Source organism: Branchiostoma belcheri, unplaced genomic scaffold (genome assembly GCF_001625305.1).
Source record: "Branchiostoma belcheri isolate BF01 breed outbred unplaced genomic scaffold, Haploidv18h27 scaffold4, whole genome shotgun sequence".
Classification (NCBI taxonomy): Eukaryota; Metazoa; Chordata; class Leptocardii; order Amphioxiformes; family Branchiostomatidae; genus Branchiostoma; species Branchiostoma belcheri.
In genome coordinates this window covers 548334-572895 of record NW_017804020.1, presented here as the reverse complement: position 1 = coordinate 572895, position 24562 = coordinate 548334, and the positions used below count along the sequence as shown (strand labels likewise).

General features: G+C 39.7%; 2 protein-coding genes across 4 annotated transcripts; one reads left to right on the top strand and one right to left on the bottom strand.

Moving 5' to 3' along the window:
- Positions 1-4: 4 nt before the first annotated feature.
- Positions 5-4737, bottom strand: LOC109477420 (hemK methyltransferase family member 1-like). Its single transcript, XM_019778686.1, has 10 exons — positions 4203-4737; positions 3574-3659; positions 3221-3314; positions 2850-2978; positions 2355-2419; positions 2186-2238; positions 1961-2051; positions 1772-1867; positions 1034-1147; positions 5-655 (listed from the first exon to the last, which is right to left on the bottom strand). Exons 1-10 carry the CDS (start codon positions 4641-4643, stop codon positions 622-624), a joined length of 1203 nt encoding a protein of 400 aa, XP_019634245.1. The 5' UTR covers positions 4644-4737; the 3' UTR covers positions 5-621.
- A 933-nt stretch (positions 4738-5670) lies between these two features.
- Positions 5671-24052, top strand: LOC109477453 (peptide methionine sulfoxide reductase MsrB-like). 3 transcript variants are annotated; one of them, XM_019778735.1, is made up of 7 exons: positions 5690-5820; positions 6268-6404; positions 10437-10545; positions 11039-11116; positions 12071-12099; positions 15255-15352; positions 23879-24052. In XM_019778735.1, exons 2-7 carry the CDS (start codon positions 6290-6292, stop codon positions 24011-24013), a joined length of 564 nt encoding a protein of 187 aa, XP_019634294.1. In that variant the 5' UTR covers positions 5690-5820; positions 6268-6289; the 3' UTR covers positions 24014-24052. The 3 variants fall into 3 exon arrangements, with proteins under 3 accessions (XP_019634295.1, XP_019634294.1, XP_019634296.1); XM_019778736.1 differs by lacking the exon at positions 6268-6404 and having other exon boundaries at positions 5671-5820; XM_019778737.1 differs by lacking the exons at positions 5690-5820; positions 6268-6404 and adding an exon at positions 5865-6165.
- The last annotated feature ends 510 nt before the right edge of the window (positions 24053-24562 follow it).

Below are 24562 nucleotides of genomic sequence, written 5' to 3'. Positions count from 1 at the left end.
CTTATTGCAGATGATGATCTGTTTGTTGACCTTTAATTGTTTGTCATATACAGAAGTATGGCTGTAAATAAATGCCAAGTACACTGGACTAGAATGTTAAAATCATTGCAATTGAGTCATGGAATATTACAACTTTGAACTTTTATTGTGACATTCAAAAACATAAATTCAGCACCAATACCATTGTTTCGATTAATAATACAGTATCTATTGTATACTACAAATTTCTGAGTCAGAGGCATGATATGTTGGTTTTCCCTTTTCTGAGAAAAAAAAAATGAAATGATGTGTCGATTTTGACAAGCATCTGTGCTAAAGTTCTGGTAATTAGCATTTGATACATTTGTAGTTAAATGCTTCAATGTGATTTTTCCAGCAACTATTACGAGATGTACAATTGGAGATGCATTTTTATTCCTATGGAACTCAGGAATCTAAGTGTCTTAAATGCTCTATTGCACCTTTAAAGTCTAAGGTTAAAATACTGTATATCTGATTCCAAATACTTAGTACCATTCCAACAGAAAATGGAAACATTGTTACTGTATGTGTGTATTGTTATGCTCTAAAATCTTTTATTATTAATATCATATACATGTATATGTGACATGTAGATGTTTATTACTCTCTTAGTTCCAAGCAGCAAAATCTGGGCCTGGAAAAGATGAAAACAAATACCTTCAAAAGGAAACATTTGTAAGACCATTTTTTTAAATACATGTTTGTTGCTTAGACTAGTCTGTCTATGTCTTCCATTCAACACGATTAACATTGCAAAATTATGTCTTTTACGGTTCCACATGCATTAGTACTGCTCAAAATACTTTTTACCATATCAAAACAATGTATTGTAAAGAAATCATTCTGAGCATAATAGTCAATTTTATTATCACAAGAAAAAGATGAAATTATTGACAAAAGAAAAATATATATTTCGACAATTGTATGCAGTTTTTAGATACATATAATTACAAGTGGCTTTACTACATGTATGTGATTTGAAACTTTCAAGGTGAAATACATTTTGTTTTACCTGTTATTGAAGTCCTGGTAGACCCCTGTCAGATGCAGCTGGTACTGCAGGTGGTTGTGGAGGTAGGTCTGTATCATGTCTGGGTGACGAGGATCAACCTCCAGCCAAATAGATCTGCACATGAAACACCAGTATTTTCATTTCCATCAACTGTTTTCAGAGTAGAGTCACATAAACAAATGTAAAGCTCCAAGCCTGTCACACATCCAAAACCTTCCCCGACCAACCTACATAATTGTAGTCTCCACCAGACTAAAAATGTGGGTTCAAAAAAAGGAAAATTTAGAGTTCATTTGCCTTTGCAGTTAGAGGGGGAAATTAACCCTCTTGTAGACTGACTCTTCTGGACAACTATTTCCCTTTTTCTACCGAATTCTAGGATCCGTACCGCCGTAGGAAGGCCTGGTGGAGGCTACAAGCATCCAAGGTTGGCTGAAGTTCGGGACCAGATTAAGGCCATGCATGCATACCTGTCAGTACAAATCAAACCAAATTTGAGTTGAATTTAAGTCAACATTTTGAAACATTTGGCTGGAGAAACTCAACAGTAGCCAACCGCCCTGAACACCAGTCATCCTTGCTCCTGACCTACTCCTAACCATGGTAGGGGGGAGTTCGGCAGAGTTCAGGACTCAGGCCATATTCCTATACTCGGCTATGTGACAGGGGCTTAAGGATCAATATCTACATGATGGCTTTGCTATTGCACAAAATGTTAGACAGAACATGGTAACTCACCCACCAGGTTTGAGTAGCCTGTGTCCTGTATGTATGATGTCTCTAATCACCCCCATCCCATCTGTACCACCATGGAGCGCACAGTAATTCTCATACCTAGGGAAGATATGTGACAAATTAGTAATTACAAAAAATATCAGTTATGAGAAAAAACATCATGGGAAAAAGTACAGACTGACAACATCTTACCCTGCTACTTCTCGTTCCAAGGTTTCCATATCCTGTGTCCAGATGTAGGGAGGGTTGCTGACTATCACATCAAATTTTGTTTCAAAGTCAGCTGAAAAAAAGAGATAAATTGTTAAGACTCAAGCCAGTGTCCTGCATGCGAACACATTCAGAGTCCAAAATGTTATTTCTAAAAAAATCCAAAACTATCACTAAAGATCACTAAAAATAAAAAAAGAAATCTACCTGAGGTGTTGAACTGCATTTGCTTTACATCAAGCCTGCCCGAAAGTCCCAACCTAAATATTGTAGAAAAATGCCATCAGTTTCCAAAGACTAATTGACAAGAAAAAAATTCATATCAAAACAACTTTCAGGAATGGACTGAAAAAAGGTGAGGTTGAAAAAATATTACCTTTCAGCGTTGTGTTGTGTGAGTTCCACAGCTTCTTTTGTCATATCAACAGCAGTGCAATGTGCCTGAAACAAGATAAGTTGATTTTATAGAGGTCAGAGTTGGAAATACCACTTACATATGCAGGTTGGTAGTGCAGGTAAAATTGGAGCTGTGCAGGTATTTCTGATGTCTACCTGCACCTAACCTGCACTTGTTTATGTTTACAATGTACATGTAGGTATATATGGATTTTTCTTTTGTTTTGCTGCATTGACTGTAGCTACCTATGAAGTATAAGAGAAATAATGGCAATGGTTTCTGAACAGTTTTCTGTATCGATCCATACTTTGGAAATCCTTAATTCTGAGTGGTGCAAGTAAAACTTGTCTGGTACAGGTAATTTTCAATGTTATTGGCACTAGAAAAAAAGAATTTCAAACCCTGCCAATGTTAGGATTGTGTGGCTCCTACAATAAGAAGTTTATTCCCACAGATGACAGTAAGTCCCTGTACCTGAGGAAACTCCTGTAACAGTGATAAGGAGATGGCTCCACTCCCACAGCCCACCTCCAGGATAGCCAGCTCATCCTCCTGTCTGGTCAGGTCCTCCTGTATGTACATCCACAGGTGTTCTACTAGCTCCTGGACAGAGATAGGCAACGCAGGATGAGTATGATGAATGATTTCATCAAGTTGGGGAATGATTGAATAGCTGTTGACTTACAGTACAATGTACAGTTGCTAATCAAACTTGTACAACATAGCAAAGTTCTTTACTCACAACCACTTGTTTTAAAAGAGCTGACATTTTGATGACCGAAGATTGGGGTGTGCTTAACGAAAGATGTGAAGAGTACAGAAGAGTCTCTGTTCTGTACATGTACCTCTGTTTCAGGCCTGGGGATGAAGACTGGAGGTCTCATGATCAGGTTCAGGTCCCTGAAGTCCCACTCACCAAGGATGTACTGTATGGGCATACTGGAAGGAACAGTCATCACTGTTGTCATGAACAAATGGGGCACCCTCGTATCTTCATTTTATGTCTATGATAAATACAGCTAAGATACATTAATATTAATCTCACAATCTTGCATGTATAATGAAGGAACCAAATATGTAATTTCAGAATCACTGTTGTCTATCAAAAGAAAAAAACACATTTTTGATGCTGAATGTGTATTGCTGATGACATGCTCAAAATATTACTAGAGTAAGACCAAGAAGCAGGCATGTTTACCGCTTCATCCTTTTCTGACACAGCTCCGACATCCTGGTCCTTTCCTCTGCTGTCAAGTTCTGTACAAGTGGACTGATGAGGCTGAACTGGATAGAAGTGTGAGGAGTTCAAACACGGTTATAACATGAAGAAAAGAAGTTTATACTAGTTAAAACTTTTGTTGCAACATAAATAATTGTTCTCACCTAGAGCTTTCGACCAGTCACTCCGGTCTTCCTCGGTAGACTGACCCAGTGAGGCTTGTCACATGGCTTCTTTGAAGTGTGACGTCAACACTGGGTCAAGTCTCACTGGATCAGTCTATTGAAGAAGACTAGAGTGACTGGTCAAAAACTCAAGGGAAGAACAATCCTTTGAGTTGGATCAAAAGATTTCCCTTTAAACACGCTACTACCAACACAGATGGACTTCCATGATACATGCAGTATGAAGAGAGATGCATTTCTTTTTCTTATTCACAAATATTGTCTGCACATTCTTCTGAACCTATATAGATTGTCAGAATAACATTGCCTCAATGGTATCAAAATGAGTGCATCATTTACAATCAGCAGAGTGACAAGTATGACAAGTTCTACAACTGAAGGACTAAGATCTAACATAATTTCCAGCATAAAGCATAAACTTACTGATTTATAACCCAGTACATGTGCTGCTATGTACTCTGCCGATGCATCAGGTTCAGGCACTCCTGCTGTTTCAAACTCCGCAGTCCAGTAGGAAACTGCCTCCAAGACTGAAATGTTGTCCAAAGTATCCCTCAGTAGCTCTCCATCCTCATGCCTTGTAGTTACATTTGTGCAGTATGGTCTTAGTCTTGCAATTGAAGAATTTGTTGACTTAGAACTATGCAGAGATGATGGAAGACATTTACTAGTACTATGAAACTCTCTATAGTTCAGGCAATGCTGGCTTACAGTTACAGGGTAGCAGCACTGGTCCACTTTACTACTATATATGGTAGTACATGTACGAAGCCTGACTCCTTGTGTGCAAGCCCTAAGGTTTGAAAGTCTTTTCCAATAGAATGTTCTATCTTGTTGAAGAACTCGCTGTAAAAGATGCCTCATGGTTTGAACTTTCACAGTGGATCCACAGACCTCTAGCACTAACTAGCTTTGTTTGTTCTCAGTGTTCAGGTTTGCCTCTCTCAAAAGACCCGACCTGTTGTACACTAGTGGTCCTTAACGTTTCCAGTTGTCGCGTGCCCCTGCGGATCAGGAATTCGATACGCAGAACGTCGCTCTTCGGAAGTTGCGCGTTCTTCTTGAACTCGGCCCTGACGTGATTGGCCAGTCCGGGCTTGTCCTTGGACAGAAGGAGGAACTGTTTGTAAAGACTCAGGACTTGCTTCTGGAGTTGGCTTCTTCTTGCTGCCATGGCAACGTGGGCTGTGTACTCATCTTCTTTAGCTGGAGGCTGTGGAACGGACGTAAAAGTATCAATTCAGTAAAAGATTCTTGGGATTTGTAAGAAACTTCGTAACATTACAACTTACATGTAATACAATATTGCTAACACGTGCACAATGACCAGCAAGAAACTTCTTGGTACATGCACTACTCCTAGCAACTAGTATGATGTAGCCTCTACCAGGCTTCGGGAGGCGGCTATTTAAAAGAGAAGAAATTGGCCAAATAAATAGAGAGATTACATGCCAGGGGAGTTGGTCCTCTAGAGAGTACAGTTTGCGGCACCCGAAGCCTATTGGGGGTTGCTAGTCGTTCTTTCAGGTGCAGCAAACTGAAGTCTGCATTTGGCCAATTTCTACTCTTTCCGGCTACCTCCCGAAGCCTGGTAGAGGCTTTTAATATCATCTGGTCTCCTCCTTGAGTTCTTGGTAAGATTACTACTAAATCTAAATCTACTCTTGACTACTGCCTAGGATGGTGATGTTGCTAATAGGGAGTTCTAGCTGTTGTTGTAGTATTAGCCACTAGCTCATTACACTAGGAGATCTATAAACCATGCATAAAGCCATAATTTGTTAATTACCTGTCCAACAGTGTGTTTCTCTCTGACAGAGAACTCGAATGACCTTTCTAAGGTCAATGACCTCTAAATATATCCCAGAATTCCGTATTTTCACAGCTCCGCGCAAGCGCTGTGACCTACATTTCCGGTAAAGAGCCCGGATGTGGCCGGCATTTTCGAAAGTTTCTCGACTTTTCACTTGGGTGACGTTACCTTTCTGTCTCTTTTCCTTCCTTTCTGTGCAGGTTTCCGCGTCGGTTCAACTACAAGAAGGTGGGAAAGTAGTTTTGTTATCAGTTGGTTGAAGATTTATGTGTGTGTTTTGCGCCTGGGTCATGTTTAACGCACCAGAGACTTCAAGAGTCCTTCCTGGGTAAAAAAAAAATGAGGTCGCCCCAAATATAGGAGTACTGCGTCTGTGCCTACGTAAATAAATTCCAGCAAACCTGGCGGTATATTTGGCAAGGTTGAGTCTTGACTGGGAGCCTGGAGCGCGTAGTGGCGCATCAGGACGAACGGGGGGCCAAATGTGGCGACTTCCATGCATGGACGAGGCCGTTAGAAGTCGCGGTAGGCGGGACGGACAACAACCCGGAAGTAGAGGCTATGTCATCCGAAGTATGTGCTACAAAATGTTCTCCTTACATACGCTCTTGTGAAATGAGTTTTTGATCTTTTCCTCTCATCTCATGATCTCCACCGGGCATCTACTCCGTGCAGGAACGCAGACTGGTAGGGAAGAATGTTTACTTTAAGGAGCCTGGTCTCCGCGGGAAGGATTGCATGCTATGCCAGGTCAAGACTACTTGAGAAGTCTTGGCAGCAAGGCCAGGTCTATCTTGGCGCGTCCACTTTTGGTGTGTATCTCTTCTGTTCGGCTGACTGTTTGTGGCATGTGGTTCTAATGTCTGTGGATGGACTGAATGGACTGGACATAGAGGCATGACTATAGAAGAGATTTCTAATATTCTTTTCATAATTTGTGTCACTCTTTATAAAATATATGAATGATTGTACAGTGAATTTGTAGAATGGGATGGTTTTACTCAAAATTTTGTGAAAGAAAAGGAGTGAATTGACTGGACAAAGAGGCATGACAATATGTACGTGTTAGTAAGAAATTATTCTGTTCTTTGTGTTAGTCATTATAATCACAACAAATGATTGTACAGTGACTAAGAGAATTGGTAGATTGAGGACTGGTAGAAAGATTTTGCAAAAGAAAACCTCCCTCGAGACATTAAATCATTAAAGAGACGTAGGCATGCTAGATAGCAATATGGTAGTTGGTATGATTCACTGTGAATTGTCAGCACTTTCTGGTAGATTGATTGTGATAGTTATACAAATGACACCTGAAATGAGTTCTGAATCTGAGTAGTGTGTTATATGAGTCAGAAGATGTGCAGGGTTTTACATTATATTTTGATAACTGCAATTTAGATCCTCCTTTTCAGTATTCCAATTGTGTGTTATGCGTGTAGTTGTCATTGTTCATCATTGGTTTCTTGTTGGTGCTACATAACAGCGACTGACAGTGCAATTTATAATTTGCACAAAAGTATAAACCTGTGATAATATTGTTCCATATGGTGTGTAATTACACAGGGATTTGCTGGAAAAAAAAACTTTTAAAATATTGCAAAGTTCATTGCTTTAATACACTAGAGGATCACAAATTGAGATTTAATGAAAGAATGTTATTACTTGTAGCAGCAGAAAATGATTAAAACCACAGATTTGCCTACAGGCGTTGTTTTACAGATTCATAAAAGCCAGACACGAACAGTGCAATTTCTAATACTGGAAACCTAATGATCCATCCTGCCAGCGTACTTAGTAATTAAATATTGGGAGAAGGATCCATGAATCAATAGACACATGCGCATCTTGATGAAACCAAAATGATGTTGTGATGGGAAGAGAAGAATATTGCTATCAGAATCAGTTAGATACCAACTGTGGTGGTGAATTTTGTATTTGTGATAATTATCGTCTTTCATATTCCAAACAACATACCGATAATGTATATACACAACAGTGTGAACACTTCAGCATGTTTAGAAAGATTTGTTAGGCCACACCAATTTATTTTGTTGGTTCTCGGATTTTTTCAGAAAAAAATATGAAGCGACAACAGAGCAAAAAAAAATGGAAATAAAAACAGGACTAGGCATCCTATTACAGCCCCAAATGCTTCAATAGGAGACATGAAGTCAACATAAAAGGCAGGGTTAATATTTAAACAATTAATTTTGAACTTGTAATCAAACCACTGTATCGATAGATGGAAAAACTGTAACAACTATCAAGAAAAGGACTGTTGGGGGCAAAATATGAGCATATTTGAGTTGATTCAGAACCGGAATCTTTTTTTTTTGTTTTTGAAGAGGCAAATCCGTGAACCAACAATTTAAATTGGTGTCGACCTAGAAGAAGTATTCCTATAAGGCCATGTTGATTTGATTATATGGATGACATCTACGCGCGCATGAATTTTCGGCCGTTTCCAAAAAAAAAAAGTTTTCAACCATACTGTAAATCGTACAAAACAGTTGCAAAATGAGCAAAAATATACCATAAGTTACAAAAAAAATTAATAAAAACTATGCCAATGTCGTAGAATGCCAAAATCAAACGAAAAAAGACGAAATTGTAAAGAAATGAATTTGAAGACTAGATTATTCGCCAAACCATATTCTGTGCCATTTGCTCAACCCTCATGACCACGTAGATTTCATAATGAAAGGAACTTTTTTTTTTTTGCAAAACTTTTTTTTTATTCGCACGCGCGCATCAGTTTTGGGGCTCCCGGAGGATGTCATCCATATAATCAAATCAACATGGCCTAACATTTTGTAACAACAGTTTATGAGGATCACTGCAATTTACCATATGGCACCATAATTGGATTTCGCGGGTTGAATTGAAACTATTGGTAACCAGCGACATAATCGTTTGTTTGCACGTCTTGTCTGACAACATTCCTCAAATCAATTCAGTCTTGTCAAAGTAAGATGCTGGATGCCTGAAGACAAGACCATGGTAGGGGGTCTGGTATTCTCCCTACAAAAAATTTTTTAAAGTCATAACCTTGTAAAGTACTGTTTACTGCATATATTCTTGAGAGACAATGTCCTTGGTTACAGCTTCATTCTAAAAAAAATAGATAAAATTTGTTTAAAGAAATTGTTAATTTTTAAAGATTTATCAAGGGTCACAGGGTTCTTAAAAACTTTTTGATGAGAACTCTGACCCTTCATGATAATAAATCTTTAAAAAAATTAAAAGATTTGTTAATTAATGAAAAGATTTTTAATTAAAAGGTGTTTTCTGCATACCTCAATGGTATTCAGGAAACACCCTTACGTTGGTTGACAGTGTAGGGCCCCATACGCTCAAATAGCTGAGTGAAACCCCTCTTTGTATTGTAATCGGAACTGTGACTCAAAAGAAAGTCTCAGAGTCAGATTGACTCATTCTTAGTTACTCATGAAGGTCAGGGTGATGAATCCTTAGTCATCACATGAAGCACACAGAGCACAGGTATGTGATGAGTGGAGTCAGGAATGTTAATACTTTTCAAATAGTTGCTTTCCACTGGATAGCCATAACATGAAGAGTGGGTGTCAAGATCTGTTTAGATTCTGTAGATCTAAGAAAAGATCAAATGTCCCATTCCAAGACCTACAGTCATCGTCAATTAAAAAAAAAGAAATTATTCAAGAATTCAAACACAGTACTAGTACATGCGTACAACAATCCATATTAACTAAAAATCCATAAGTACTCAATAAAGTTTAACATTGCATTATGATATAGTATAAAAGGAATATGCATTTCCTACACATATATTGTTTACGATTGTCGTTTTATCTGTTGCCATCTTCACCTTTCCTTCATTGGCCTGTTTATAATTAGGAAAAATGGAAAGTTGGGTTTTCCTTTTTGTATGACGATGTCAAAGATAATTTTCTCAAGTGTCTATAGGATTTTTCAAAGAAATATCGTTCCCAGGTATCAAAATGGTAAGATCATAATTTATTTGTAAATTGTAGTTGGTATTTCAGTTTATCATGTGTTATTGGATCAAGTATCAGTATGTGCTGTGTCAGATATGAGATACCACAGCGGTATGTCAGGAATGGTAAACAACAGAAGCATGCAGGAGGAACATATGCTGAGGTTGAAAAGGAATTTTTCCTGCTCTTTCCAAGGGCAAACTTGTACCAACACCACATGGCCAGGCTTTACCCGTCCTCAGCTGAGGGAAGTTAGGGTCAAATATCCAAATATACATGGTTCCCTGGGCATCAAGTTAGTAGATGTACTGTGCCTGCCCAGATTTTTCACAGTTTATGTTGGATGTTAAGTCATTGTTGCATTAGAATTTTGCCTGTTGCAAATGATATCTCTTCCAACACAACATATGAAAACTATAGACATGATCTCAACTAGTGCTGTCCTAAACCCAGTCCTGATTCAAATCCAGAGGTTTAGGTTCAGTTCCGCACTGTACGTTACGGGTTTTACACAAGTGCAGTACATACTGCCAGTGTGCTGGTTCCTTGTATGTGTATCTATTGGCAGTGCATCTTTATGCCTGGACCAGCCCTACTAGTAGTTGACTATCAACTACTGCATACTGTACCAATTGATATTGTTTTTTTATCCTGAGTGCCATCATATTTGTTTACTGGAAATATGACAGGCACCCAGGTCATTATTTCATTTTTCAGCATAATTGTCACCATATACTGCATACATTGTATTTGTACATCAGTATAAGCCTGTGTATGATATCAGTCTTAATTTTCAAGAAGACTTAGAATAAAATGCTAGTCTGTGTAAGAGTGTTTTTCTAACCCACTGTTCTTGTTTATTTTTAGGAACTTGTAAGCAGCTGGGCAACTGCAAGATGAGCTTTGACAAGGAGGAATTAAAGAAAAGGCTGACGCCGATTCAATATGAGGTCACCCAGGAGAAGGGCACAGAGAAGTAAATGTCATAAAATTTATCCTCCAATATTGGACCAACTTTGGTCTGTATATTAAAAGTCAAAAGAACTTTTTTTAGCATATGGCTGATTGGTACTGTCTCAGGCTGCAAGTAACAAAATTGCCTAACTTGCCAGTTGATTCTGGAATGCAATTTGCCTAGCTTTGCAAGCTAAAAAAACTGCTGTCCATTTCAGGCAAATCTGCCTAACTGTTTGATCACCACAAGATCAGTATGTAAACTACAATAGTACCTTATCTAAGTCATATAGAAAGCCTATGTTCAATGCTATTGGTGCAGGCCAAACTCCTTTCTGGTTTTCAAAGTTTATTGGTAGCAAAAATTATGCTGAGAAAGAGCACGAATAGAAAGAAGACTAGTAATAGTAAGGAGGTTTAGAAGAAAACATCACATTTGAAGTTTACTGATACAAGATCAAAGAAATGAATTTATTTTAGACTTTCAGTGTATAACAATCATGTCTCTCCTACAGACCTTTTACAGGGGAGTTAAATGATGAGATGAGGGAAGGGATGTACAAGTGTGTGGTCTGTGGAGCCCAACTCTTCAAGTAAGACACTTTCTGTTTGTACATAAAACTGTCCTGGGTTCTGATACCTGTAGTGTATTTTATCGGATCATCTTCATGTAAATTAGCTCCTTATATAGTATATTAGCAGTCTGTATCTTTGGCCATGTATTCTACAGTATTTTATGGACTGATTTTTGCTACTTAGGAAAAATCTACATTGTCATACGAAGTTCAGCATCTTGTGGATTACTGTAAATCATAATTTTTTGTGGAACTTTTATAGTCACGATTTTCACGGCCACTTCTGTACCGTAAATTAGTCATTAGTAATTTACCGCGAACAAATAATTCGACGACTTTCTTTCTTCTGTACCTGCCACTACCGTGAACTTATACGGTAGTTCCGCGAACCTGTCCATTTTTGTCAGACCGTAAAATTTTGTTACCCGAATATAAAGTGATTTACAGTAGATTGCATCTGTATTGTACAACTGTTAGATATATTCTGAATTTCATTGGTTTCACAAAGATTGGCTCCATAAAAATTACATACAAGATTGACATTACATGTACATCGTCAATTATGAATACAAACAATCATTCTATTTATCATAAAAAGTAAACCCAATGACAAGTCTGTTGTGTTTTCCTGCAGTATTTTGTATCAAGAATATTTCTCTAATCAAAAATCCGTCCCCAGTAGAAATTCCCTTGTAGAGATCAGGCCAAAAGCCAGTGTAAAACAAATGCTTATGTAGGAATGACTGATGTATGAAATTGTGCACAACTTTGTTGACCCCTATACCATAGATCTTTGCTCAAACATTAACTGGAGAATGTTGTCTGGGCTGCTTTTGACATTTTCCCCGCGGCACAATAATTTGTCAGTTATTACTGGAGTCAAAGGTGGCAAGGTGTTTCATGTTTTGGTTGTTAAAGTGTGGACAACGCTTCCCTGTAAAGTTTCTGAATCTTTGTCATCTTTATTTTCAGGTCGGAGACAAAGTTTGATGCTGGATGTGGTAAGTTAGGATAATTTTGTTGCCTTTTATAAAATTATGTAGGACAGGGCACAGTACTAGTACTAAGTGGTACTTGTACACTAGAAGTTGGTTTCTTCGTCTGGGCTCGAAATCCTTGTACACTGGTGCAGGTCACATTGAAAATTACCAGCAAGAGTCAGAATTAAGAAGTTGTGATCATACTAAAAACTGTTCAGACACCATTGCCATTATTTCTTTTACACTTCAAATGTGTGACCGTCAATGCAGCAAATAAAAATTGACATAGTTATACATACTATTACATGTATATAAATCCAGTATATGGACTGGTGCAAGTTAGGTGCAGGTAGACATGAGAAATACATGTACCTGCACAGGCTGTACAGCTCCAATTTTATCTGCACTAACCTGCATATGCAGGTAGTCTTTCAAGCCTAGTTCTTTGAATGCCAGGAAAGGTGTGAAGTTTCACTGAGTGTCCTTGAAAGCCATTTCAAACTGACTACAGAATATTGCTAACAAGGTCAGGTTGTACACATTGTGTGGATATATTTTGAGTGAATGACCAACTTCTCTATATGTATGGGCTTATTCTAGGTGCTTTGGATTTTGTATGAAAGACATCATTCAAGTTGACTGCATGACAGCACTTCTTAATCTGTGCAAACTACTTTTAGCCTTCGCTTTGAAGTTGATCTGCTTGTCAGTGCCAGATTACTTTCTTTGTTACGCCAAGTAATTTGCTCAGGTGATCTTTGTCTTCTGGTTGAAACTTAAAGAATGGTCTTGACATGAAAGGGCAACTTGTGGCATGGAACATGGTTAGATGATTAGACTAAGTGAAATATTTGCATACTTTGTGCATGTTCTGTTTTTTGTTGGCAGTTCTGAATTCTGTCAAGAATGTTGAGTTGTCCTAGACATTTACTAAATTCTATCTGTGTGCAGAAACTGTAGTGCAAGATTTAGTCACATAGAGAAGTAAGGAAAGTCACCCACACAGGGATAGCAGACTTCACCCCCGTGGCCATAATGCTTTTGAACATGAAAATCCATTTACTGGTACATGTTCTTTATCCAAATACAGGCACAAACACACACACACACACACATGTGCGTGCACACACACACACACACACACACACACACACACACACACACACACACACACACACACACACACACACACCACACACACACACACACACCTTAGACATGATCTCTCTGCCTGAGGCATTACGTAACTTGTATAAGACATGTCAGTACCTTTGAACAGCATGTCATTGTGAGTACATTGTATTGTAGGGACACGTACTAGAATCATCTCAATACCACAAACACAATTCATGGGACCACCCAGTCTGTCAACATTCCAGCTTTGTCTTGTCCTTTTCACAGTTAGTATTGTTTTAATTCTCACATGGGAAATGTACTGTAGTTTAAGTTTGTATCATCCTCCCAAATCTGCATTTCTCCTACTCTCCAACTCCAAGCAGAGGTTTAGGCTTTGGCTTATATTTGATGTGTAACTGTTATAAGGCATTTTCATTGAGCTTTGTTTTGGTACTGGTATCTTTTTCTAAATGGTAGCTGCCTAGGAAATGGATAGTAGTACCTGGCCAATTTGATATGTATACTGTCTTTCTAGCCACCAAAAAATCTGCATTTCTAGCTTCTGCTTAGACTGTTTATGTTGTCTTTTACTCATTCTCTCCTGTCTCAGTTGCAACACAGCTTTAAACCTAACATAAAATGGCAGAAGTGTCCTTTGATGTTGTGAAGAGTACTGAAGACTGTGAGGCCCATGTCTGAGCTCTGTCACTCCGGAGCTGCCCCTGTAATGAGAAAATGATTATGTCCTGAAAGGACCGCCGTTATTGAAATGCGGCGGTATTGTCGGGGGGAGGACACCATGTCGTGTCTGCGTCTGGGCCACGCCGTCGGCAACAGTACCACCTTACTTTTCCCACCGTCGGGACGTTATCCGCGGGTCGGCGAAGGCTTTCACATGGAGATGTACGCGGCCGGCAAACACTGAGCTCCCTGGTCAACCATTCTTCTGCAGCTTAGATAGCAAGGAGACTAAATGACCATGCAAGCAAGGTCCACAAATTTTGTGGGAAGACTTAGTGTGTGGAGTCGTTGTAAAGACACCACAGTATCTCTTCCCTTGTTGTTCGGCATCAAAATGAAGAGCCATGAACAGTGTATTACTCTACAAAGGGCTGTTCCCATGGCTTGTTCATTCCGACTATGAATGGGTGAATCTGAATCCGAGCAGCCCTTCTTCAGTGGCTGTTTTGTGAAGGAGTCTGTGGGAAAAATATTACCTTTTTTACTTGGAAAATCTCTGTTCCAGACTGTCTGTGGTCTATCAGATCCTCATTTTTAAAACATTTTATCCGAGAGAAATCCTTGATGGAACATACTGTATGTGACACTGAGAACTGTTGAATTGAGGAGGTCTTGTTTTCTCTAACAATACCATTGTATGGCATGTTTTTTTTTTAATTTTGGAAATGTACATGTACAAATACAACTGTATATTGTATTTACCATCTAGTGCAAAGTATTGAAGTATAAAAGAAATAATGGCAATGGTTTCTGAGCTGTCATACATTCTTTTTAAATACTGAATTATGGATGTAAAATTTGTCGGGTGCAGGTAGTTTTCAATGGTGCAGATAAATACGTAGCAAAAAGCCCTGCAGTAGGATGGTTAGCTTGCAGCAAAATACAAGAGAACTTTGTCTGTGGTTCTTGTGGTTATGCACAATTAACTGCAATATCCTGTGGTTTACCATTATCCAATGCAATTTCAGGGTGGCAAGACTGGATTTTCAAAGTAAATTTTTTGGTATAATTCTTATAATGTAGTGACATGAGTCAATCCTATCCCATAGCTATTTATGGGTGGTAGCCAAAATGAATAGATGTCTCATGCACAGTGTGTCTTGTTTGTGGGCTACTTCCAATCAGGCAATGAAATGATGGCGAAAATGTGCTAAGAAATGGCAGTAAGTGTCAATATCAGACAGATTTCCTTATCTAGAATATTGTTTTGCTGCCCTGAAAATTGCACTGGGTGCATTCAAAAGACAGGGCATTTTGCATGGTTCTGATGACACACAGATAATAACTGATGACAACTTTCCCCTCGCTGTACGCTACAGGTTGGCCGTCCTTCTACGATCAGGTCGACGAAGCCGCCGTGACGATGACTGAGGACAACTCCTACGGCATGGTCAGGACAGAGACAACTTGTGCAAAGGTATGACATTTATTCCTTCTGATACATGTACTCCAAACCAGGTCGGTTTGTTTTAACCTTTGTTACCTTCGCGAAGAAGGTTATGTTTTCAGTAGTGTTTGTGTGTCAACACGATAACTCAAAAAGGCTAAGATGGATTGTCTTGACATTTGGTAGGTGGGTAGGTATTGATGAGACCTCGAAATGATTACGTTTTGGACCCCTAGGCGGCTTGTTATGGTACTGCAGTGGAACTTCCAGTTTTGATATTTTGCGATCTGGGCATGCTAGGGTCATGATTTTTTGATGGTAGGTAGCGAGATGGTGAGATCGTGGAGCTCCAGTTAGTTCATGAGTATCTCAAATCAGCCTGTAGGCTGCTTTTCATAGAGGTCAGGAGGGAAGAGGTAAGGGTCGGACAAAATATGTTAGTAGATACAGCGCAATCATGATTTATGGGATACGCACCAGTACCCAAAGTAGTTTGTACTTTTTTCAGGCATGTTGCCATTGTCGGTAAGCAGCAAAAAAATGCCTGACTAGCAGTACTGGAAGACTGTGTTTTTTTTCTGACAAACATGTACATGAACGAACCCTTCGTCATATACCCAGGGCACAGAGGGCCTCACTGTGCTCCACCTCTACCTCGTAAATTAGATTATAGACATAAATAGATTTCATCCGCCAAAATCCCACTAAAGGAGTGGTGTCAATTTGATTAAGGACCCCCCTTGGACCGGGGGCCTTCCTGCCATATTTGCCGGTTATCAGTTTGCTTTCATGTTCCGGGAGGGCTATTTCTAGCACGGCATGATGGGGTGTTTTGACAGCATGTTCTGTGTTCAGCCAGCAAGAATGTTAACGCACTTTGGAGGTAAGACGGGACAGGTACGGACTCCCCGGGAACGTTTCAGTCAGGGGAAGAGGAGCGTTTCCAGGGCTTGAAACACTTTTTTTTCTGCATACCTGCTCTGGTACAGGTGATATTGAAAATTACCAGCACAGGACAAGTTTTACCTGCACCACTCAGACTTTGTATGAGAAGTATGAATCACTACTAAAAACTGTTCAGAAATCATTTCCATAATTCCTAATTCATAGGTGGTAATATTCAATGCAGCAAATGAAAATCCACATATACCTACATGTATCTATAATTTAAACCTAGCACATGGACCAATACAGGTAAGGTGCAGGTAGATATCAGAAACCTGTACCTGCACAGCCCCAATTTTACTCATGCATATGCACCCAGTATTTCGAGCCCTGGTTTCTGTGAAGTTCAATTGACAATGATGAATACAAAGAGGTTTAATTCCACTATCAATATTTTTGTGACAGTTTGAATCCTAGAATATTTTACTAATGAGATGTTCCATTTTTGGTGAAAAACCTTTTGAAGTGTAGAACTTTGTGTTGAGCTGTTACAGCACTGCCTCATGGAAAAGACATACTCCTGAATAGTCCCACTGTACTGTTACGCAACAATAGTACATGTATAATTCTACCAGAAACAAACATGTATCACATCATATACTATCATGAAAGTTCATCTGTGTTGGTACTGGTAGTTACAAGTTAAAACTTTTGGTCCAACACCAAAAAGTTTTCTCACCTAAAGCTTTCGACCTGTCACTCCGGTCTTCCTCAGTGGAGTGACCCAGTGAAGCTTGTCTGAAGAAGACCAGAGTGACTGGTCGAAAGCTTTAGGTGAGAGAACTTTTTTGCGTTTGACCAAAAGTTTTAACTCTAAACATGTATCACATCATCAATCAGAAAAACAACAGACAGCTTAGGTGTTTACTAGAAGTGGCAAGTGTTTCAGCAGCTCTTGAGTTCTAACACGACCTTGAGTTTGCCACACGACCCCTGGACCACCTTGACCGCCAACGACCGTTCGAGTTGACGTTGACCGATGCATGACACTCTAGCCATTCCAGAGGTATTGTCATTAAGATGCTTACACAAACACCAAAATCACATTAAGGTGTTTGCGGAATAAACCAAGCCCACGGGATGAATGTGTGGCCTTGGAATAATCGGAATGATTGAGGGGAGTACTTAGCCTAGCTGAAACAGGAGCCAGGCCTGGTTTACCTGGACCCAGTCAACCGCACACACCACCCCGACTTCAAAGCCTTGCTATCGAGTTACCCTAATGACAATATGATTTATGACATTTGTAGGGGAATCTCCTACTGTCTATCAGGTGATAACATCTCGGAAGATTCACCTGTGATGACCCTCTGGCAGTGTGCCACACCCGTCCCACTAACTGGCCGGCAAGAAAGAGTTTTCCACCATTTCATAACTTTACCTCTCTATATAATCTTCACTCATATTTAGTCAGCAAGTAAATGTTTTGAGTAGCATTGTTGGTCCTCATTTTGCCTTGTAATATGTGTATAGACTTATCCGGGCTTTAAATGATATAAACTGTATCTTTGTTATATATTTTGTCTGACCCTTACCTATTACCTCGTGACCTCAATGAAAAGCGACCTGCAGAACAATTTAAGTGTCTCGTGAATATACAAAGGTTCAAATCTTCAAATGTTTAAACTTCTCCAAAAGCAGTACTCTCAGTACATTTAGCTCCCTTGACCATATCATATTTATTTTTTATCTATACTTCCTATATGACCATATCTTAGGAAGTATCATTTCTGTAGTACTGCTTCAGTACTTCATTAGCTACACCTGTTCAACTCCAGTCCTATCTGCAGGTCATTATAGAGTAAACTATCACCAAAACAAGTCTGGTATCCAGGCATGTGGGGGGACTGACTGGCCAAAATTCCTCAGTTGCAGGTATACAGCTGCATTACCCCCAGACCCTGCAGGTGGCCTGGTCCAGGTGTTTACCTAATTAAGGTGCCTAAAAAACAGGCTAACCTTTGCCGTAACCCTTGCTGATGCAGTCTAATACACACAGGGCTGACGACTTAGCTCTTCAAAGAACATTGCCACAATTATGAGCGAGTGTCTCGATCCCGTCTTATCTGAGAAGACCCTACACAACAGGCACCCTGCCCCGGGGCGGCCTCCGTGTCTCAATACCTTCAGTGTTTCATTGTTTGGGCCCCGCAGGTGTGATAAATTACTAATTACATATTTGCTGAACCTTTAATCACCTGCCTTGAGGAAGACCACAGCAATGGTAACTTTGATGGTTGATCTGGTGTTGAGATACAGACTGTGATTCAGTTTCTACTGCTCCAGTGATCCTGAACTTTTGAACTCACCTCTGGGGTGCGCTTCACACCCATCCAGGCAAATCAGGTGTTAAATTGTGAAAGGGCAAGTTGGGAGGGGTAGAAACCAGCCCTCTGGCCTCCTCATTACCCCTTGTTTCCAATCAGCACTGGAACTGGAGCATGTGCCGTCCCTTTCTGTGCTCACTCTGTCTCTGCCCCCTCTCTTTGTCAGTCAGAAATCAGGTGGCACTAATGTATGAAGACAGGAGGGTCCCCAGATTTCCTACCTTACCTTTGATGTGTATGTCAGTGGATGTGCCTGAGTCTAACATTACTCTCACTAAATGTTACTAAACAATGGTCATGGAAAACTGCAAGTTGTATGATATCAACCTGCTCTCTCATCAAACTAAAAGTCATAGATATGGAAACAAGCTGCTAGGGAGCCCAAAGTCTAATCATTTTGAGGTTTCATCACTGACCTACCAAGTTTTGTTGCAATCCATCCATAGCTTCTTGAATTATCGTGCTAAACCACATACATGTACATACATACAAATGAGACCAAAAACATACAGTAACCTTCTTGGCAAGAGAAAGGTGAAGGTTAGACATCCAGGTAATAAGATACGCCAAAAAGCAGTTACTCAAGCAACTGGATATGATTTTGGAAACGATCAAGGCAAAGGTAACAAACAACTTACCCCCACCATTACCCTCCACATAGTTTCAGTTCAGGTAGGTGTCTTGTTAAGTGCTTGAGTGGTGTGTTAGCCAGTATCAACAGATGTACCTGTAGCTGGAATGGGAAGCATTCAGGATTCTACTTTCCCTGTTTACTGCGGTAAAAATGGATTAACGTCAGTCAGTGGTTGTGATCATAGTCTCATTCACTCACCAACATTTAGGCCATAGGCCGCAGTCTTTTTTTTTTTAGGCCACAGTCACTGTCTAAGTTTGAGGGATATGTTGCTGGTTTTCCGTCCTGATTGCCATAGCTAGCTGTGTGTGTGTGTATGACAATGTCTGTGTCTCTATGTGTGTGTGTGTGTGTGTGTGTGTGTGTGTGTGTGTGCGTGCGTGCGGGCATGAATTGTCTTGACATTTGATGGGTAGGCCTTGATAAGACCTCAAAATGATTAGATTGTGGGTCCCCTGTCGGCTTGTTATGGTACTGCAGCAGAGCATCTGTCTTGTATCTCTTGATCTGGGCATGCTACTTAATATAAGTAGTAGTGTCTCATGCAACACTGAATTTGACCCTGCCATGTGAGACCAGATTATCCCCTCAAAACTGAGGGATATGTGCTATTTAATGATTCATATGTTTGGTTTGCTGATAACAAAAAGGAAAACCAAACTTCACTAATTTAGGAATGGGAATACATCGCTTTTCTCATATACATCCAAACGAAAGCTTTTAATTTCTACAGTATATGAAGTTTTTGAAAAACAACCACTGATCCTAATGCAATCCATTAACATCAGATTCTATGAAGTTGTGAGTCCAGGAGAGCCATTAAGAAGGCATGTGGGGTAGCAGCACTGCACCTGCTGTAGCACTCTGCAGGTACCTGGGAATTCAGTGGGTGGAAAGGGTAAGAGGATTAGGTATAGTCAGGCACATTGCTGTATGACTGTTTGAAGCAGCTTTTGACATCAGGCAAATGCCTTTCAGGCCAAAATGTTGTGACTTTGCAAAGTTTGAAGTCCACTCTGCTAGACTGCTATGATTTAAAGTGCATATAACAGGAAAGTAAAACATTTTCTTATTGTCTGTAAAAATATGGTGTGACTGGGTGAACATAATGTATTACACCACACATACTAACCTTCATCAATGCATTCATGCTAGTATACCATTTTGATGGTATTGAACATCAAACCATACTTCCAGCTCAGACCAATGGAACTATACCATTATTACGTCACAGTTTGTTTACCTGTTCTAAAGAACATTCTAGAACGGTCAGTTAAAGAATAAAGATCATTTCAAAGTTTTCAAAGTAAGGTATGTCTGATTTTTGCTGCGTCTAGTTGTGTTGACACAGCATTACATGCCACATGGGTGATTTAGTTGTGACATTAGACGAAAGTAGTACTGTATCAAAAGCCTTATATTAAGGCTAACGCTACACAAACACACACCACGCTACGCACCCCTGTACAATATAAACGTCGATTGACCGGCATTCATTGCGGTAAACAAACTGTGACGTAATAATGGTATAGGTCCATTCAGTTAAACATTAGCTATCAATATTCCACTGGTGATGTCACAGTGAACATAGCAGGCAGTTTAGAACCTCCAGAGAAAAAGTATTATTTTGAGAAGCAAATATTATTTTGTTTTTAAATTTTAATCATCTTGATTTACATACAATTCCAAGACTAAAGAATATTTTCTCGCAGCAAATATATTTGTATAATGGCACCAGGGCACTTGTATATATCCAACTTTTTTGTTCATATTTTTGCAGTGAAGACTTATCAAAAGCAGTCCTAGCTCAAAAAACTAAAGTGCAGCCAGCAAAAATGATCATTCCTTGTATGATACATGCACATGTACCTGTGATGCAGCCATCTTGCAGGTTACTGCAGCTTTGAAAACATTACTCTGAAACCACCTGTCAAGCATCTTGGAGAGGGAGGAGCAAAAAAGGACCAAGCAGTAAAATGATGACTTGACAGTACAAGAGATCTGCATGGACTCCAATAACTAAACATATACTACATGTAACGTGGCGATTGTGGAGAAACGATGGCAAACGCGGAGAGACAGACGCCGAACTTATTCCACAAGGTGGAAGTGATCCGACTGGCAGAGAGAGTGAGAAGAAATCGTCGAAGGAGCTTAGATTAAAGGGGTTTGCAGACAGTAGAAAATTTGTTTGGAGACTCGACAGAAACTTTGTTTGATTTTGCTTTCTTTTTCTTTTTTAGGTACACGTACACAAGAACAGTAAATGGCAACCAGTGATTTTTTTATGTTTTAGTGTGAATGGTTTATATGTGTGTGAATGCTATAACGTGTAACGCTACATATAAAATGGCTTTAGTTGTGCAATGAATGTTTTCATATGTTTGAGAATAAAGACATCTCTGTTGCTACTGAAAGCATGTTTCATTTTTTGTTGGGGGGGGGGGGTCAACTAACCGGCTAACTCTCTATAGTGGTCACTTGTCTATAGTGGTCAAATTTGGACAGTCCCTTGAGTGACCACTATAGACAGGTTTGACTGTATACCAATAATCAAAGAAATCTGTCAAAACCACTGTGAGTTACAGTTGTGAACACACAAACATGACCGAAAACAGTACCTTACCACAGAAGGCTACCTGCTTCTCCATGAGGTAAAAGGAAGAACAATCCATACTTGAATACCAATGATCCCCGCTAACCAGATACTTGTATTGTTCAGTCCTTGGCGTCCTTGCCAGTGCAGGTCATTGCACTTTAGGTCATCAGGCATTGCGATATGTACAGTCATAGGGTGTCCCTCCCCGTCCACAACAAAGGGAGGTATTCCCCCCTATTGTTACAGTTATCACTGTAAATCAATGCTAAGCCATGCTGAAATGTACCTCCACACCCACTACATATGTATGGGGATACTCATGTACAAGCCACTAATAGGTCCTCAAATTCAATATGGTTGACAACATGTACATGCTTTCACTAAGTTGAGTGTTATGCTGACATGCATTATTTAACTCTAATTGGTTACTCTCTCAAGTTGATCTCATTGCCATATGTTGCCGATAAAGCTTGGGTCTAATTGACCTCAAGTGACACTGACGGGTTTAATCATCCAGTAGTAATTTCTTGATCTGGTCTTGACTAGTTTTGATGTAAGCCAAACTTCTGTATAAGCAGTATATTGTGTGGCATTGCTCAGATGTTTAGCTGCTCTTCTGGGCCTTGGGCCTAGGAAAATTAGTGTTCTGTTTCTGATTTCAGTCATGGAAAAACTAGGAAATGGAAATGGTAGGAAGGATTCTTTTTTCCTTTTTTTTTCTTTTTCTTTTAGATTTCGGCTAAAATGATGCAACATATGAAGTTTAACAATGCATTGGGACTGTCTGAAGGACCTGTCCACCTGTTTGCCTGTAGAAAAATATGTCACCCAATTTAAAAATAACTTCTGAAAATGTGTTTAGTGACATTTAAGAAATTCAGATGTGAGATATAGAATTTAAACCCTTACCAGCAGTCAATCAAGAAGAAAGGTTAGGGTCACCCAAAACCGGAAACACAGCATTTTTTTCCCTAGGCCTTGCCACCCCGGCTGTAGGTGAAATATTTTGTGCTCTATCACTTGATCTGTGGAATGCGAGATTCTCCCTGGACATTAAGAAATTCCATGGTTACTAAAGGGTAGTTCATGGTGTTGAACCTACTACTGACCTCCTGTCTGCCACCAATCTGCCACTAGTTTGGGAAGGGCAAGAAGCACACATTGTATGTACTCGAACCAATATGTTCCTTTGATACACAGTGAGTTCAACAATCTCAGAGTTCAACAACCTCTTTTCTCCCCCGTAGAGTATGTATGATTTTTGAGGTCACTTCTGTATCAACGTTAAGTCGTTAACAAATAATTTGCCGACTTTCTTCTTTCAGTACCTGTCGCCACCGTGAACATACAGTTCCGTGGACAGGTCCATTTTTCTAAGAACACAAACTTTTGCCAATGCAAACATAAAGTGAATTACAGTACTGTCCATTTGTCACAATTCCCAACTTCTACAGTTTCCAAGAGCAAAGTATGGTATAAAAGACAACCGACACGGTTAAAAATCATGAGTACTATATATGTATATTTTTTACATGAATTGTTTATTTTTGTTCACGCAAATAGCCCGTCCAGGACCTAAGAATAACCCACATCGAGTTCAATAACCTAACCTTGGCTTGGCTCTGCAGTTATGCTAATGTCTAACAGTCTATTCTTGTAGAGTCAAGGCTGTGTTGATATATAAGCTGCTGACAGAGATTCTTTATTGACTCGACAAAAGTACTGGGGCTTCCGTATGGTCTACTACAACTAAGATGGAGTGGACAGAAAAGTTAACAGCAACAGGCGTTTATCATTTTATACTGAAAAATGCAATTATAATGATATTTGTAGCCTGGGTGGTGCCATCCTCTGGGCCCAGCGACATTAGGGAGCGGGCGAAAACTACGTAGGATGGCAGCCAGGCTATGATATTTGGTCAAAATGGACAAAACCTGTGGTCATTGTGTATTTTCTAAATGACTTATATCGTCCCAATTCTCTGTTTAATCTATGATAGCTAATTCTTAACTTTTTAATCACTTCATATGACATGTTTGTTGTCCCCCCAGTGTGGAGCCCATCTCGGCCATGTGTTTGATGACGGTCCCAAGCCCACCGGCCAGCGCTACTGCATCAACTCTGCCTCACTCAAGTTCGACCCAAAGAGCTCCAAGAAGGGAGAAGAACCCAAATCTGAGCTGTGAGAAGAAGATGTCTGTGTAGGGAGGGGGGTAGCATGCCTGTAGCCAGGATTTGTTGGGGGGGGGGGGCTCGTCACTGAATGACATCCAGTAAATTTCTAGCGGGGACCAATCAGAGGGCTGCTGAATAATTTGAATAATTTATCAGGGCCCACGGACGCGGTTCTTTCACTTGTAAAGTAGCCAATTACCACCGAGCCGGTGGCACACGATGGGCGAAAACATGTATTTCACACCCATTGTACGTCGACATAAAGCGCTTATACATTACAAACAGAATTTTCGTAGGACTACCATTACTTTAGTTTGCAGCATGTGTATTGAGAACGAGTACTAGTATCTTCATAATTCTGCTGGCTGTTTGTAGAAGAACGGCACAATAAAACAGTTTTCAATACCAACACGACTTAGCAGATAACACGTAATGAAGCCCACTTTTTACGCAGATTGTAGCACTACGTAATGTTACACAAACTAACAGTAGATGTTTTAAGGAATTCACAGAAATGACAATGATAGATAATGTGACGCATATACATTATACAGCACAAA